Source organism: Protopterus annectens, chromosome 1.part2, assembly GCF_019279795.1.
Source record: "Protopterus annectens isolate FY-2018-M chromosome 1.part2, PAN1.0, whole genome shotgun sequence".
In the NCBI taxonomy this organism is placed as follows: Eukaryota; Metazoa; Chordata; order Ceratodontiformes; family Protopteridae; genus Protopterus; species Protopterus annectens.
In genome coordinates, this window is record NC_056727.1 from 502,692,788 (window position 1) to 502,711,115 (window position 18,328).

Consider the following 18,328-nt stretch of genomic DNA (forward strand, 5'->3'; position numbering starts at 1 on the left):
TTTCACTTTAAACAGCACAATTTTAACTTCCAGACACGGTGGAGCAAATGTTAAACAATACTTTAAACTTACTGGAATGCAGAGCTGATACATTGTTTGCTCTAAGTGCACCGAATATTACATCACCTGAATCTTAATTTCAACACAAGTTAAATGTGCACTCATTTACACTGCCAGAGGTGCGTGCTTAGGTCCCTTGTGTTTTTAATCACCAACATGTAGGAAAATGAATAAAGCAGTAGTAACGCACATAAACAAATTGAGACAAATCTAGTTAGAAAGATATAAAATAAATAAAAATTAAAAAAAAAAAAACAGCTGAAACTGCAGCAATCATGCAGATGACGAAGCTTACTTATTACAGCATAAACTCACCCCTCCCCCCACAAAAAAATCAAGTTTCTTATAAATGGAAAAATGTACTGAATACTTACTCAGGTATTCCAACTCCTTGTTCTTGGATTTTTTTCTCAATGGTAGTTTCTACTTCACTTCTGTCCAATGAATATTCCACAAAGAATGCTTCCAAGATAAATGCTATGAAAATGCTTAAAAAAGATTTAGTTTAGTTTTCAGTACTTTAAAAGGCTTTTAAGTATGATAGCATATTCTTCAAAATGCCAGTACAGTCACAACAATAAAACTTCAAATTAACCAAATGCATAATAATAATAAATTGTATATTTCTTTATGTATCCTTTTCTCCACCATGTTAGTCCCAACTAAGTAGCCTCTTTTCATGTGGGACCCAAGGTGATATTTATACTACTAAGGGAAATTTGGCCAGGGCATCAGGGAATGCTCCTACTTGTCACTGTTGTCAGTGGGAACCATTTTGGAGGGGCACTTTCTGTTTCTGTTCCAGGCGCACAGATGGCCTGGAGAAGTAAGGAGGCAGATGAAGAGAGAAGGTACTGAAATAAATTAGAGAGAACCAAATATCGAGACCAGAGAATGTGAGCAGGGTTCTGAGGAAATGTCTCAAAGAAACCTGTTTGATGGAGATGAATCAGTCAATGATGGGTGTATAATTATAACCCTCCAGTCAGGTGGGTTGAGGCTGATTTACTAATGAAATGGTGGTGCACAGTGTGCCAGAAAATGGAAAATGAAGGACATGTTTCTTGGGAAGACATTATGAAGAAAATACAAAATGAGGATGCAGAGATAATCTTGAAGAATAGTGGTGATATGGAAAAGAAAACATATGCAGAGAAAGTAAAAGAAGGCAAAAGTGGAGTAGCTGAAATGAAGGCAGAAGAAAATGAAACACAGAAGTATGTGGTAAGGATTCAAAGTAAAGAAGACAAAGAAATGGACAGGTATGAAGTAAGGGACAATTTAATAGCTCCTTCAGGGGTAAAAGCACTAGGGAAGAGCATTTATTCTTACTAACAAAAAGACATTTTGTGACATTATATTTAAGACTGTTTTTATCAATGGAAAATTTTCATGCAGAATATGAGAAAAAGAAAGACTGTAACCCATGGAATTTTTACATGATGAAAGCATTTAACAGAGAAACAAAAAAGAAGATCCATGAACAATTTCAAACAGAGGTAGAAAGAGCGACTTTGAAAGGACATTCAAAAGCTTTATGTAAAGAGGTACTGGACACTGCAAAAGTTTACAACAAAACTGGTTTATGGACTAGTGCCTGGGATTGTAATATAGTAATAAAAATTGAGCGAGAAAAAAGTATACACATATCAAACATGATAAATGTGTAGGGGAATAGGGGTGTTGTAAAATACTTGGGATAACACAAGACAAAACAAAGGCATTTAAGTAATTGTGACAAAAGAAAATATATTTGTGGGGAAATGGGACATGATGAAAAATTATGCACTTAAATGTCATAAATGTAACATATTTTTCAGATGGATTGCAAAAATGAAAAAATAACAGTAAGGAAAAAAGGAAGAGCAGAAAATGAACAAAGAGAAGAAAATTTAGAAGTAGTAGAAATAGAAGAAAAATTACTTGAGAAAAAAATAATAAAGAAGATATAGAAGAAGGTTCTGAAATAAGAGACAAAGAATACAGACTGGAAGGAAGTAAAAGGAAAAAAAGAATTCTACTGGTAAAAGGGTAAAAGAAAAAAAAAAGAAAATTTAAAGGGATAAATACAAAAGAAAAAAGAAAGGAAATGGATTAAAAAGAATACATACAGTTAAAGACTGAGGCTTGGTATAATGGTTAAAGTTTTTGACTCACAAACACAGGGTACAGTGTTTGATTCTCACCTATGGGAAGGAAATTGGTTAGGCTTACAATTACCTGTTAAGAAAGCTAGCCTAGTAATTAGCTATGAACTTGGGAAATCACGAATCTAAGGAAAGGGGGAAGTGAAAATTTTAGAGTGCTTTCTATCAATGTGAACAGTATTAAAATACAGTAAGAAGAACAGGAATTTCAAAGTGGTGCAATACATGTGATGTAGATGTAATTATATTAGAAAACACAAGATTTCTAACAAATGAAGAAAGATTACAAACAGAGAAACTATGGGTAGGAAAGATAATTTTGAGTTTGGGAAATGAGAGATGTTCTGGAATAGCTGTATTCTGCAGAAATATAGTAAAGAATTGACCCAGTAGTTAGGGACTTGGGGACACACACAGATAGTAATCTAGCCTTTGATCATCACGTGTCTAAAGTGGTGAGGAAAGCATTCTATGTTGCGCAACTTATAAACAAAGGTATGTCATCTAAGTCTAAGGAAGTCATCGTTCCAGTGTATTCGGCATTCATCAGACCTATCATTGTGTACAGTGCACCCTTTGGCATGTATCTAACCAGGCATATCTAACAACTGGAATGTCCACAGAGGTTCCTCACTAAAAGAATACGGGCATACGTAATATGTCCTATGCAGCCTGCTTCAAGGCCTTATCCCTGTATTCTGTTTCCTATACGCTTTTGAGGGGAGATCTATGCCTGGCATACAGGGCATTCTCAAAGCCCCACCCACTCTGATGGACCTCCTGCATAGCCACAAAACAAACAGTACCAGAATTACCCATTCTAAAGACTTAAATATTGCCTGTGATATAAATAGGACCTGCTGGAGAGACAGGTATGTATCCCAGAGACTACCCCATCTATGGAACAGGCTCCCCATCCATGTGACGCAGAGTTCCTCCTTAATCCAACTGAAGTATGACTTGGTCAATTGGATGGAAAAACAGAAATTCATCCCTGGTTTGGCACATATGTCTTGGTTGCAAACAGGTAACCTGTAAATGGTTCATCTCCCAGGCCCATGCTTTCACTTATCAAGTGCATCAGTACTCGTCAGAGATTTGGGATGTATGGCTAGGCTTAACAAGGCCCTTGTGGTCACTAACCTAGTAAACACCTATGAACCCAAGATGTAACTTTAGCAAAATGCCAAGATTAACCACTGCAGATTTAAAATGGAAAGCACAAGTATATAGAATTATAGCAATTTTTGCTTGTACTAACTGTAAAGAAAGGGAAAGCTTATTTCATCATATTTTAGACTATGTAATGATAAATGTGAATTTTATGACAGGAAACTAACTATGATTTAAGAAGCAAGTATAAAAATTATATAAAATGTTAGAAGTTATAAGATGTGGTAAGTTAAACTTTGGGACAAAAATTAATGGACTTACAAAAGAGGCATGTACAGAATTGAAATAAATTATTTGATAGTATCAGAAGGTTTAGTTATAGGAAATGGGGAGGTAGCTGAAACAGGATTTTTCTGATCATCCTGCAATATGGCTAGAGATAAAAGAAAACAAGGGAAAATATAAAAATAGGCAAAGAATAAAAAAGATAAACAAGAAAGCATGGAATGAAGAAGAAATCAGTAATACAGTTATGGAAAGATCATATTACTATGAGAACATTTTATAAAAATTGGTCTGAAAGGTGGATGATATTTAAGGAAAAATATAAAAAATATTTTTACAGTGGCAATATGATGTGAGAAAAGTAGAGAAAGAAAAATATAAAACATATAACAATGCATCGGAAGATTTAGAACATAATGATAGAAAGTACTTTGACAAAGAAATATAATTATATGAAAAAAATCAAGAAAAAATACAAAAATTGTTATATAAGCAAATATATTTTTTACAAGGAAAAAGAGACGTAGTACTGAGCTACTTAAGCAGATTGGTAAAGGGAGATGGTAGTATAATGGCAGAAATAAAAAATGTAAAAAGAGAAAAAGAAAGAACTCAGGAAACGATTATGAATAGCATAGTACAATCTGTGCAAGGTAGTGGAAAAACCCAGAAAGAAGAAAAGCTAACAGAAAAAGAGAATAAAGTATTGGAAAAGGAGATTTCTTTAAAGAACTGGAAAAATAAATTTATTTAAATGAGCTAGCCAAAGTATTAGGACAAGTAAATATATATTTGGCTGCAGGGCCAAAAGGAATAGATATGAAATGTATAAAAATGTAAGGGTCTGGCAAAAAAAAAGATTTTGAATAAATGGTTAAATGAATGTTTTATGTATATAGAATTATGCAGCAGAATACTTAAGTTCATAAGGAAGAAGGAAGACTGAAGAAAAAAAATAGAGGCAAATAGTACTGAATAATAATGATTATAAAATCTTTATGAAAACAATACAAGAGGAACTTGAAACTAAAATGGAAAATATTATCGAAGATAGCATATACAGTACAAAGGGGAAGATGAATTATTAATGATTGTTAGACAAATTGTGAATGATATTATGAACACAAAAGAAAAAGCGAAAATCATAATAGGACACCTTAATAAGGCATATTACACAAGTGGATGAATTCTTAATGGATAATAATGTAATGAAAGAATATAATATAAGTGAGAAAGTTAGGAAATTATGTATGTCAGTGTATAGTAATAATAAAGTAAAAATACTTGTAAATGGCTGGGTAAGCTATGAGGTACATATGAAAAGTGGTGTAAAACAGGGATGTCCAATGAGTTGTATACTCTTTGCATTAGTTATGAATGTGATAGTATATAAGATAAATCACACAATGAAGGAAGGATGAAAGAAGTAATAATTTACACAAATGAGTGTCTAGAGATGACAGGGATGGCTTTAACTAAACAGAAAAGTAAAGGTTTGGGTGAAGATTGGGGGTATATATTTTACAATGAATGAAATTTTGTGTTAGATATAACATTTGGGAATAAAGATGCAAGTAGAATTCAATGGGATAAACAACAGAAGAAATAAAGCAAACATATCTTTTCTGGAGAACATATAAATTATCATTCAGAAAAAAAGCTTATCTGATAAATTCAGTATTGATGGGGAAAATAGCATACTTAAGTGTATTTATGTTGCCAACAGCATCTGAAAAGGAATTATTGCAGATATGATTTTCACTTATAAGGGGTTCTAGATTAAACCTACTAAAAATAGGAGTTTTTAATGTAAATAAAGAAGGAGGCTTGGGGTTAATTAACCCAATGGTATACGGTGCTTCATTAAATTTGTACAAAGTGCTAAAGTGGATAAATAAAAGAGATGAGAAATTAGTGGTAAAACTGTATAAATACATGTATGATAAATTCTGGGGTATGGCAAAAAACAGTAAAAGAGAAAAAGAGTGTATTAAATGAAGAAATATGTTATCAAGAAAAAAATATTTTTGTGAAAAATAAAAATTGATGCTACAGAAAAAGATAGAAAAGTATGGTACAAGAATGTAATGATAAAACATTGCTATGTAAAACCATAGGAAAATCTAACAGATGAAAAATTAAAGCTATAAAAACAAGAAGCAAATGGTTGTCAGGCCAGCCAGAAAAGTTCCAATAGCTATGCAGATGAGAGTCAAAGCCGAACTGGACAAGATTGTGCAACAAGGTGTGATTTGTCCAGTCACAGAACTGAGTGGTTATCTTCCATGGTGGTCGCTCATAAGAAAAGGTCAGATGACATCAGAATATGTATTGACTCACAAGATCTGAACAAGACAGTAAAAAGACCTCATCATCCTATGTGCACAGTCAAAGAAGTTGCAGCTCTCATGCCAAATGCCATTGTTTTTTCTGTCTTAGATGCAAAGAGTTCAATTTGGTAAATTTTGCTTGACAAGAAATCTTCGTTGTTCACTAGTTTCAGTACTCCATTTGGAAGGTACAGATTTCTGAGAATGCCATTTAGGATAAATTCTGCAAGTGAAGTCTTTTAACGTGCAATGAATCAAATTTTTCTGTGTATCCTTGTGCTATTATATTAGATATACTAGTAGGAGGTATTTATGAAGCTGAGCATGACAGAAACCTCAGGACAGTTCTGGAAAGGGCACGTCTAGTGAATCTTAAACTCAATCCACAGAAATGCAAATTCAGGCTATGAGAAGTCACTTATGTTGGTCATTTATTCACCAGTTCAGGCTTATGACCTAACCCTTCTAAGCAAACAGCCATTCTCGACATGCCAGCTCCAAACAATGTTCAAGCCCTGCAACTTTTTTTGGCATGGTTAACTACCTAGGCAAATATCAGCACCACTCAGAGAGCTAGCATGAAAAGATGCATCTTGGTCTTGGTTAGAACACCAGAGAGCATTTGATGTCCTGAAACAGAATTGCAAGTCCACCTACTCTCAGATACTTTGACATCCACAAGCCAGTTACTCTTCCATGTCATGCTTCAAAATTTGGTCTTGGCACAGTCATTCTACAAGAGGGTCAACCTGTTGCTTATGCATCCAGAACTCTTAACCAAGCTGAAATGCAGTATGCTCAGATAGAGAAAGAGCTTTTGGCAATTATGTTTGCATGTTCCAAGTTCCATGACTATGTGTATGGCAGACCTATCCAGACTGAAAGAGATCACCAACCTCTATCTACTATTTTGAGAAAGCCTACACATACAACTCCAGCCAGACTGCAACACATGATGCTGAGATTGCAAAAGTATAATTTCAACCTTATCTACAAGAAAGGCAAACTTCTTTATCTTGCTGATAAGTTATCCTGATCACCTAGAAGTACCACTGAACAGCATGAGAATGAGAGATCTGATTTTGGAGTCATGGAGGTGAGAAATATTTCTTCCACATGTCTTGATGAACTCAGAGATCACACAGCCGCAGATCCAGTTTTATAAAAGCTCAACTACTTCCTCAGAGAAGGATGGCCGTCAAAGTAATCTAGTTTACCTCCAGAAGTGCAACCTTATTTTCCATACAGAGATGAGATTTTGTCAGACAATGGTATTGTCATGAAAGGTCCTAATGTTATTGTTCCACAATTCTGCAGCAAGAGTACATCACTAACATTGATGTCATCCAGGTGCAGACTCTACCAAAAGAAAGGAGAGAGAGGACTGGTATTTTGGCCTTCCATGTTACAAGATATTGAGAGAGTAGTTTCATCTTGTTCTTTGTGTAATAGTACAAAGCCACATCAACAGAAAAGAACGACTTCAGCTAAACCACATTCCTGAACTATCTTGGTCGACAGCAGCTACTGACATTTTCAAGTAGAATGGTCAACATTATTTGGTATTAGTAGACTCTTATTGTAATTGGTTCAAGATTGATCTACTTCCCAATCTAGCATCCACTACTGTTATTACTAAGATTAAGTGTCATTTTGCAGTACATGGATCTCCAAACAAAGTTATTTCTGATAATGGCACACGGTTTACAAACCAAAAGTTCAAAAGATTTGCAGCAGTGTGGGACTTTACTCATGTCATGAGTAGCCCAGAGTATCCTCAGTCCAATGGTTTGGCAGACCGTGCAGTTCATAGTGCAAAGCAGTTACTAGAGAAGTCAAAACGAGACAATAGCGATGTTTTCCTAAATCTCTTGAATCTCAGAAATATTCCCAGTGATAAACATCTTGGTTCACCTGCTCAGAGACTTCTGTCAAGACAAACCAGAACCACATTACCCACATCAGTAGTCAACTGTTGGTTCCATGTGTCAAGAACAGGTCAATGAAAGCCAATCCACTGAAGAACCGTTTAACCCTGAAGTCCTACTGCAATAAAACCAGCAGACTGCTCAATTTATTATGAGAGGGAGAAGTAGTAAGAATGCAAACATCTAGAGGTTATGATCAGATTGGTGTCATGAATATCTGTCCAGAGCTGAGATCATAGATTGTGGAATCACAAGAAGCAGAATTCAGGTAAAATTGGAAGCATTTGATACCAGTGTCCAAACCCGTACCACAGCATACAGCCTGTGAAAAGGACTCTTTAGCTCAGAGTGAGTTATCCAGTGTTCCAGTTCCAGTGGAAGTTCCAAATAGTATCCCCATTCCTATGATGAATCTCAAAGTTCCTGATAAGAGCTGTTCACTGAAGACTGTCCCTGTTGCTAAAACCAGCCCCGACTGTTATATAACAAGATCCGGCCGCATCTCCAGTTCATGTTCCAGATACACGGCAGCTTGGACATGAACGTTATGTTTGTTTCTGAATATCTTTACTGATACATGTCTAATTGCAATGTTATTTTGATAAAGGGCAATATTTTTAAGAGGGAGGATGTAGATCAATGTGTGTATGTCTCTTTAAGAACCTATCCAAGGGCTTGTACAAGTGTATATATACTGAGCAGTGCAATCCTAACTCCCATTTTGTAGTAAGCTGTTGAGATGTCAGCATGTATGTGTGTAAGCTCTGTCTGATTATTAGTTCATTTATATTTACTGACACTGCTATCCATCCTGATGTGTTTCTACATAATAAAGGATCTTAAACAAACCATCCCACCTGCTTGTCTTTTATGTGTAGAGAGACGAGTGACAGAATATATCAATTCACTGGAAAAAACAGAAGAACGTTTAACTAGTCATTTAGATGAAGTGATAACACCACAAAAATCAGAGGATGACATGAAGAAAAAGTTGGCTAAATAAGTGGTTTATCAAGAACTGTTTAAAAAAATAGTTGAGTTGGAAGATAGAGTGTGTACCAGAGAAACTGGAAGGAACAGGCTAGTATTAATTTTATGAAAGTGTAAATAAGTAACTAAACTAGTGTTCCACAGCAGTATTTGTTAACTGAAAGAGCACATCAACTGTACACTCCAAATCTTGCCAGGAGAAAGCAGCCAAGACCTATATTAGTAAAGATGCAAGCATACCAGCAGAAAGAGTTGATCCTGACAAAATTGTGGCAGAAGGGCAAAGTATTAAAAACTGGAGATGGTGGAGTGTTCCTATACAAGTGGAAGAAAAGAGACTGTATGAAAATTAGTGTTTAAAGCTGCAGATACTCTGACACTGCATTTTACACCATTGATTCAGTCTAAATCTTTAACTCCATTTTTTTAATCCAAGTCAGATAAGGATACTGCAGCTGTCCACCAGTCAGTGGCACATTGGATAGCATTGTCACCTTACAGCAAGAGGCTCCCCGGTTTGATTCTCGGCTAAGATGCCTTCTGTGCAGAGTCTGCCTGTCCTCCCTGTGGTGGCGTGGGTTTCGTCCTAGTGCTCTGATTTCCAGCTACATTTCAAAGACATGCAGTAGGTGGACTGGACACTCTAAATTGGCCATAGGTGTGAGTACACATTCAAATGTGTGTTGTGGATAAACTACCGTGGCTGGAATAGCCACCTAAAGGTGTAAACCTTGGCTCTAGACAATTGTCACTGTTGAAATGATACCCCAAGTCCATTTGCAAAAACGGGAAAAAGACATTGTGGCTGGATGGATGGATTAATTCACTGTACACCAGGCAGAAGACAAGCAAATTTACCCAGCAATCAGGGACTGTCGAGAGGAAGGTGTGAGATACAGAAGGGGGAAAAAGTTTATCCAACAAAATGTGAACCATCAAGCAGAAGGGGACTATGCTTCTGATGGTAAGGTTCATCGAGAGACTTTGCCAGTGAAACTTTTTCAATGTTCCAAAAGACATTTTTAAGACAGAGAAAAAAGTATAGTTGACTAAAAGAATCAGCTGTACCTTGGACTTGAACTAAAGTCTGATGTTAGGAGATGGAGATAGGAAGATGACGAGCAACTCTAAAATTAGTAAATTAATGGAAGACTATAAAGCATCTTGTCATAGTTGTGAAATATGATTTTGCAAGAAAAAAATGGCTGAAAAACACTGGACTTTTGGCAAAATTGTTAAACTTGTGGGTAGACTGTAAAGCATATACCCTGCTTTCTATCATTAATGTTTAGAAAAACACTAAAAGGGGGAAAACTATAGCAATTTTTGGTCTTATTAGTATTTGTGTAAAACATTTCATGATAGAAACAGCATGTCATATAGTGTAAAGCAGTTTTGTGTAGTGTGTAGTCATGGGTATTCATTGCAGCTGAGTGCGCTTCCAGGTGTTTCTGCAGTTACCTCCTACTGTGCATCTAGACATCAAATATTGTTTGTTCATATCTGCATTAATAATTTCAAAACCATGCTGCATACAACGTATCAGAATATTTTATCTTAAAGCATATATGAAGGCAAACACAATTGTATTGATATTTGACCTCTGTCAATGAGCAGTTAGAACTGTAAGGTGATGACTTCATTTTTTAAAGGCTAAAGTTACACTCATTGGGAGTTAAAGGTACACACACAAAAGAGCTGTACTGGACGGAATGAGTTAAATGTGGATAGAATCAGTCTTTTCAGAGAGTGTTGTATGTGTTAAAAATTAATAATTATTTTTTTTCATTGTAAGAAACATACGTAGTACAGTTTAACAAGAGAAAAAAGGATGAACAAAGGCAAGTTTAATGTTCATATGCTGTCACCTTAGGCTGCTGGGTTGGGGGTGGGGTGTAAAAGTGCACTGATTATATCTAGAATCAAGATTTTTACTCTTTTTATTTTACAAGGGTGAATGTCTAGATTACTACCTTTGGTTTACCCAGCTGTGCATTCTTATCTGAGTGAAATTTGCAAAGACACATTGCCGAGTACATTTCCAGGGAGAGAAGGTGTCTGCAGCTGCAAGCACTTACACTTGAGAATTCAGAATATTTTTTGCTGAGAGAAATGCACTGGCAAGCAGTTCAGTGAAAAAAAAAAGTTTGAAACTATGGGAAGTGAATAAGAGGTAACAATCTCATATTAGTGCAATTAATAGAACATCATACAGTCCAATTATATTTAAAGACAGTGCACTTTTTCTTAGGGCTAACATTTATGTTCTCTGAAACTATACACACAATTTTTCATATGTAGGATGGGAAGAAAATTAAGAAAAGAGCAGACAGCACTCAGTTTAAGTGGGAGCACAGGCTGTAGCATGCACTTTAGCATGGACAACCTTAATGTTAGGTTAGATAATGCCTATAGGTCTATCCACCAGTTTGGGGCAATTTTTCCCTTATGGAGAGTTACATGTCATGTTTTGAGGAGGTACACAGTTCGATGCATTTGTTTCAAGTTAGTAGGGGATGGGGATGTTTTGTACTTATTTTTTTTTTGAAGGTTTCATTGAAACAAAGCCATGAAAAAATGTGACATATATTGAAATGGAGATAAGAAAAAACTGTACAAAAGATCAGCCTGCCAAACATTAGTATATGCATGCAACACAAAAACTGGAAAAGCACATTTAAAAAACTTGTCAGGTTTTAAAGATGAGAGCATACCTCTCAACTGTACCAAAATCCTCTGCATTTAATGATTTTGAGGTCCAAATTGGGGTGCCATGAATTCCCAAGTGGCCCCCTTTATTCCTGAATTTCCCGGCTTTTTTTCCGGCACTTTTCTGCTGATGTCAACACATGCAGAGGAGTGCGCGATGATGTCAGCTTCATGAGCAGCCTGTCAGAATTCTGCTGAGGGTTAGAGGGGTGTGACTACTGACTGACTCACTCACTGCACTTTATGTTTATGGAGAGCAGCAACATGTGTGAAAGTAGTGTGCATCTGTCTCAGACAGACTGCAGGTCTGCAGCAGCTAAGCTTCCTTCAAGTTCCAGATTCAGTTTAGAGAAAGTCGCGACTGGACTACAGCTAAGACAGCAGCAACGGTGCTTTTTATTTTTAATTAGAGTTGGCAAGAACACCCTGGCCATCTGTTTCACAGTGCAACAAGCAGCAGCAGCAGAATTTCCCCGGCTCCTCCAGGTAAGGAGAAAAAAGAAAACAAAAGGAACTAGTGTACTAGCAAATAATTTAGCAGCAGCTGTGTTCAACTTTAAGAATGTTTTTCTTCAGGTTCAAGGTCACACGCATAGACATTCTGTCTAATGTCCGCCCGCAGTGTTCCTTATGTGCAGTTGATTTATTTTGCATTGTGTGCTGGAATTGCTCAATGAGACAAGCATTTTAGTGTGAATTGCCCAATAAGACAAGCATTTGCCAGGTGCAGTGTGCTGGAAATGAGACAAGTACAAGTGTTGTGCTTTGCAGGTCATTTGCATTGGAAACGAGACACGTACAAGTGTTGTGCTTTGCGGGTCTTATTTGAATTGGTGTGTGTGTGTGTGTGTAAAATACCCCAGTTAGGTATAACTGGTAGTTAGGGTTACCCAGGCTCAAACCGTGTACCTCGGGTACAAGGGCCAAGAGCCTGAATTCTCTACCCATACCACCACTTGTGATTCAAGGAGTTATGTCTATAGCTCTCAACTGTCCAAAGTTTGACAAAGTATCTGGAATGTTTGGCTCATACTTTTGGTCTGTTTTTCTCTTAATATTTGTGATTTCTTCTGCTGCAAAGTTCTTCAAGGGAAGAGAAGTTTAGTGCCGCTTATACCAAGTCTGTGGATGTTGTTAGTAGCACAACAGGTAGTATACTTGCTTTTCATGCTGAAGGTTGTGGGTTCTACTCCCACAGTATGTATATCGATTGCTGATACTGTACTATGTTGTACTTTTAAAGAGGGTGGATGCTGCAGTCCTGAGAATGTCATCCTTTGGCAGAGACACCTAGTAACTATGAACCTGTTATCAGTTTGCCATCCATTCCCTATTGCAGTATTACTAGCTTATAATTTTTTAATGTAACATAGGGAATTTTTTTTTCATGGGCAACAGGCACTTTATCTGTAGATGAAACAACGAAATATAAAGTTGTTTGCTAGCAGCAACCTCTTCATTAGTTACAGATCTCTTTAATGTGGAATTATTTAGATGACTTTTACTTCTGCAGAGATTGTGCATATTTACTGATACTGGTGGATTGCAATGACAGAAGTTTGAGTAGACTTGTATGATGGATCATGGAAATGTTATGAATTGGACAGTTTTGTCATCATTACTGGTTCATACATTTTGTTTTATTGCTTACTGGAAAAACGTTCAAAACAATAAATTTAAAATGCACTCTAACAAATGTGCTGTATTACATAATGAATATAATTTAATACAATCAGAAAAGTGTATCAAAGAACACATGTATGTTTGCATAGTCCTAAATAATGTGTGTAAGAGGCCTATGATTTGAAAACAGCCCAAGGTAATCTTTATCCGCCACTGCCCAGATCCATTTTCTTTGAATGCGTGTTTCAATGAATGTGAGTTTCAATGGCAGAGAAGTTTTAATGCTAAGTCTGTTTACATTGTGAGACTGTATTGCTTTGTTTAACAGATGCCTATTGGTGTTTGTGCTATAAAATGGAAAATAAAAGTTTTAAAGTAAATCCAAATAATAATTGTAGCAGTATGCACATTACAGTGTTTGTGGTAAATGGGGAGAAACAGCCAAGTAATGGGACACTGGAATGGCTGCGGGGGGGGGGGGGGGCATTTGACCATGATTTTGTGAGGGGGAGGGGCAGCAAACTCAAAGACAGCCCCAGGCAGCACAAACTCTAGCTATGGCACTGATCAGTAGGCCATGGAGAATGACTGATGTTTGGAGGTCCTAGCAAACTATAATATTCTTTTGCTAAAATTAGAATATTGCGTAGCACTAAATGCCCTACTTTTACCACAAAACCCACATACTGCAAGTCACCAAAAACAAAATTCTAATGTTCATCTTCTCTCTTCCCAGTGAACATCATGGCTACACATTTCAAAAAAAACGGTTACCATTTACTACAGGAGACATTTTTTGTGGAAATGTCTGACTTTTATATGATAGTTGCAGTGTACCTTTGCAAAGTAAATTTATACTTAAATTTACCTTATATTTATTTAGAGACAAAATGGAAACTAAACTGAGACCTCCCTTTAATCTTTACCACTAATGAAAAAACATTTTCTAAAATTGTCCCTGAATCTTGTAGAAATGCATCTCAGAAAATTTGACAAAGTGAGAATAGTATTGTTTAAAAAAACAGCTAACGGCAATGTTAGTACAGGAGCCTATGGATAGTTCTGTAATAGACTACTTAAATATTTTCCATAGAAAATATTTTTTCATAATGATGATCTTTGTAGAAATTATATTGAATGTTCGCTAAATCAGTATATTCTAAAGTATTACAGTTATATTTGAATTCAATGAATTGCTACACTTCTCTGCTTTGGAAGAACAGATCGCATTTCCCAAAAAGCACTCAGTCTGTAAATCTACCTATCTGTTGATTTCCTGTGTGTAATTCCAGCTAATTTATTTTCTGGCTGTAGAAGGCTGAAGCAGTTAATTCTGTTTTTATAAAAAAAAAATGTGTTTTAGTTTTTCAGTTTACACAAGTTCAAAGTTTGATACAAGTTCACATAATATAAATAAAACACTATTCTGTTTATTTTGTGTTTCGTGATCATATTTTGTCTGTTGTCCTACCAGCAGGAGTTGATTTTGACAAAACTGTGGCAGAAGAACAAAATACTAAAAGTGGGAGACAGCAGAGTATTTGTTTGTGGAGAATTGTTACTCACTGTACACAAGGCAGAACAGAAGCAAATTTATTCCACTATTCAGGGAATGTCGAGATGCATGTGTGAGATTCAAACTGCTGTACCCAGGTGTCTTTAAGGTATTCTTTCCAGGAGGGACACAATTATTTTTTGATTAAGTATATGCTAAGGAGGAAATACAAAAGTTTATCCAACAAAAAGTGAACTGTAAAACAGAAAGAAATTCTGCTTCTTGTTCTTCTGGTAAAAAAGATCACAGAGACTGTACCTATGAAACTTTTTACACTGTTTCAAAGAAAAATGTTGGAGTGAAGGAAGGGGAGCTGACTAGAAAAACTGAGTTGGAAATGAAGCAGTGACAGGATCTGGGAGATGGAGATAACCAGTAACAAAACCAGTAACTCAATGTGGGATTACAATGCAATAATTATATGAGTGAAATATGACAGAACAAGAAAATCTGGATATATTGGACTTTTTCAGAATTTGTTGGACTTGTGGGGGACTCTAAAGCATATGCCCTACTTCATGTCTTTAATATTCAAAAATATTTTCAGCAGGTGAAGAGGAGGGAGAAAGTTAACTGTAAGTAAATATTTTTTTTTCTTATTAGCACTATTTTTGTAGTGTATGGGTTTTTTTTTGCATCCTATAGCGTAAAGCTTTCTCAGTTATTTTTATGAGTAATGGAGATTGCAAACAGGTGCTACTGTTTTTTTCTTTCCTTTCTCCCTTGTCTCTTTCTTCTTGTTCAGTTTTAAGAAATGCAGGCAATGCAATGAAAAAAGCCTGGTTAAAAGTGCATGACAAAAGAATGCATTCAAGTGCCTTTTCTCATTCTTGCATGCAGAAATGACTGGATTAAGGACCTTAGATTCATTTAGTAACAAGTTTTAAGAGTAAGTAAATAAATAAAAAAGAAAGTTGAATACTATGTGGGGGGGTCTAGCAAAATCATGTATGCTCAGTAACAATTCTGCAGCTGGTCTTCATGTTTCCATAGAAACACTCTGATCAAGAGAAACTGGCTGCCTCCATGGAGACAATCTGATAAAGAGAAACTGGCTACAGACTGGTGGAATGTGATTGGCTGAAGGAAAAAAAACTTAAGAGAAATTGGCTAGGACATAATGTTCTCAGAAAGCATTCAGGGTATTTTTCCAGCTGGGAGAGCTATAAAGAAAAGACAAAAAGCAATTAGCACTTAGAAACACATGCTGCACCATGCATGTTAGTATGTTTGACCTTTCTTTTAGGTTAACTCAAGTCTATGAGTGTGACTGTCACTTTAGGACTTTTGCTCCAATTAGGAAGGTGAAACTTCAGTATTTGAAGAGGTACATAGCTTTGTGTGTTAGTATTAAGTTAATAGGTTTTACGGGGGTACTGTGAGTGTGTTTCTTTTTTTTTTTTTTTTTTTTTGAGGGCTTTCAATAAAACAAAAAGTTTTGTAAGATGTGACATAGGCTCAAATGGATAGAACAAGAAACAATGGTATAAAAGTTCAACCTGTCAAACAGTGCATGCATGTAACACAAAAGCTGGAACTAGACATTTAACAAAAAAGGTGTTGCATGCAAAAGGTGGGAATAATAACTTTTTAATGCAATGATGCTTTCTGTAATGTCTTTAAATGTCAATGGCATCACAGATAAATACAAAAAAGAGTAGTGAACTATATTAAAAAATATAGAGTGCAAACAGATATGTTACAGGAGACATACTTAGAACTGAACATGTGAATTTGATAAAGAAAGGTTTTCAGGATGGTTATCCAGTGGAATACCTGGAACAAAGGAAAAAGGATTACTAATATTAATTGCAAGAGGAGCTCCAATAGTGATAGAAGAGGATGAAAAAGATAATAATGGCAAATTTGTAGTGCTAAGGGGCTACTGGAAAGGGAAGAGGAGTGCATTAGCATGTATTTATATTCCAAACTGCTATAATGGAGCTTAAGAAAATTCTGGGAGAAATAATCATTTTTCAGCAAAGAATATTATTTATAAGTGGGGACTGGAATATGATTTGCAATAGTGAATATGAAGCTGGAGGGCCAAGAAGGGGAAGTATAACAAAGGAGGGTAGATATTTGAAGAAATGTATGAAAATACTCTGGCATGGAAGATGTAAATTCAGTAATATAAGTTCAAAGTGCATTTACATATTATTCCCCAGGATATAAAAACTGGGCTAAGCTAGACAGAATTAAAAACTGGGCTAAGCTAGACAGAATTTACATTTCAAAGGAACATGTGTATTTAAATGAAGGTCTTGATACACACCCAATAACTATTTCAGAACGTGTGCCAATAATAAAAACACAAGGTTATGAAATAAAAATGAGACACTGGTGCTTTCCCACCTATCTGTTGAAGAGAGAGGAATTTAAGGAATGGGGTGTGGAGATTATTCAGGATCTATTAGAGAGAATATAAATTTCTGCTGAAAATATTGCTAGGGATTGGGATAAAATTAAGATGGAGTTTAAAAAAGGGAGGAAATAAAAGAAAGGGATTTATGGTTAAGAAGTAAAAATAATTATTTAGAGGGACTGACAAATGTTAAGTACTGCAGAATATAGGGAATCTCAAAGAAGAAGAATAGGATTAACTGTAGAATGCTTAGGAGAAAATAAGGGAGAGTTTAGAAAGACTGCTGTTAAGCAGCTGTTTTTTTTGATAATAACAGTGGAGCACAAAACAGAAAGTAGAAAGGGCTGTCACCAAGCTTAGGAAGCTTATAACAAGGAAGATAACAAGAGATCCTTTAGAGGTATTCGATATATTTCAGAAATTCTATGAAAGTGTGTATAAAGCAGAGAAATGTGGAAATCAAGACAAGATACACATGGAAATGTTAATTGAAGAATTAAATATGCCAAGGTTAGAGGTAGATGAGGCTCTATTACTAACGGTTAGGATAGGAGACTATGAAATACAAATTGTGATGTATAACCAATCTACAGGAAAGTCCCCAGGAATAGATGGTATTCTTGTGGAAGTTTGTAAGCTAGGAGGAAAAAAACTGATAAAGATCTGGAAGGTTTTGCTTAACAGCATTTCAAGAGGCGAAGTACCAACATCCTGGAAGAAAGCACTAGTAGCTGTAATATTTAAACAGGGTAAAGATCCATCAGACCCAGCTTCATACAGGCTCATTTTAATACTAAAGCATGATTATAAAGTGTTCATGTCTATAATGGTTAAAAGAATGACAAATGTAATGTCAAAATTGATAGATATGGTTCAGTGGTTTTGTAGAAGGAAGGCAAACATCTGACAACATTAACAGAACACTGATGACCCAAAAGGAAGCAGAATGCAAGAAAATGCCATTGTTGTTGGTGGGTCCTGATGCAGAGAAAGTATTTGGCAGAGTAAGCTGGGACTTTATGAACAGAGCAATGGAAGCATTTGCCTTTACTGAAAAAATGTATAACATTGATTAGGAGGATATATGAGAGATCAGAGGAGAAAAGTAAAGTCGGTAGGATCCTCTCTGATGATTTCTGCTTGAGCAGAGGAACCAGGCAGGGGTGTCCTCTTTCCCCTTTCTTATTTGCATTATATTTAGAACCACTGACAAAAAATAAGGG

The 18,328-nt window shown here is 35.9% G+C and overlaps 1 protein-coding gene across 1 annotated transcript in view; it reads right to left on the minus strand.

Moving 5' to 3' along the window:
* LOC122789817 (two pore calcium channel protein 1-like) overlaps nucleotides 1-18,328 on the minus strand; it is a 2,103,677-nt gene that overhangs the window by 172,476 nt on the left and 1,912,873 nt on the right. Inside the window, exon 17 of the mRNA XM_044057259.1 lies at nucleotides 435-548. Within this exon, the coding sequence (XP_043913194.1) occupies nucleotides 435-548 (114 nt within the window). The remainder of the gene's footprint in view (nucleotides 1-434; nucleotides 549-18,328) is intronic.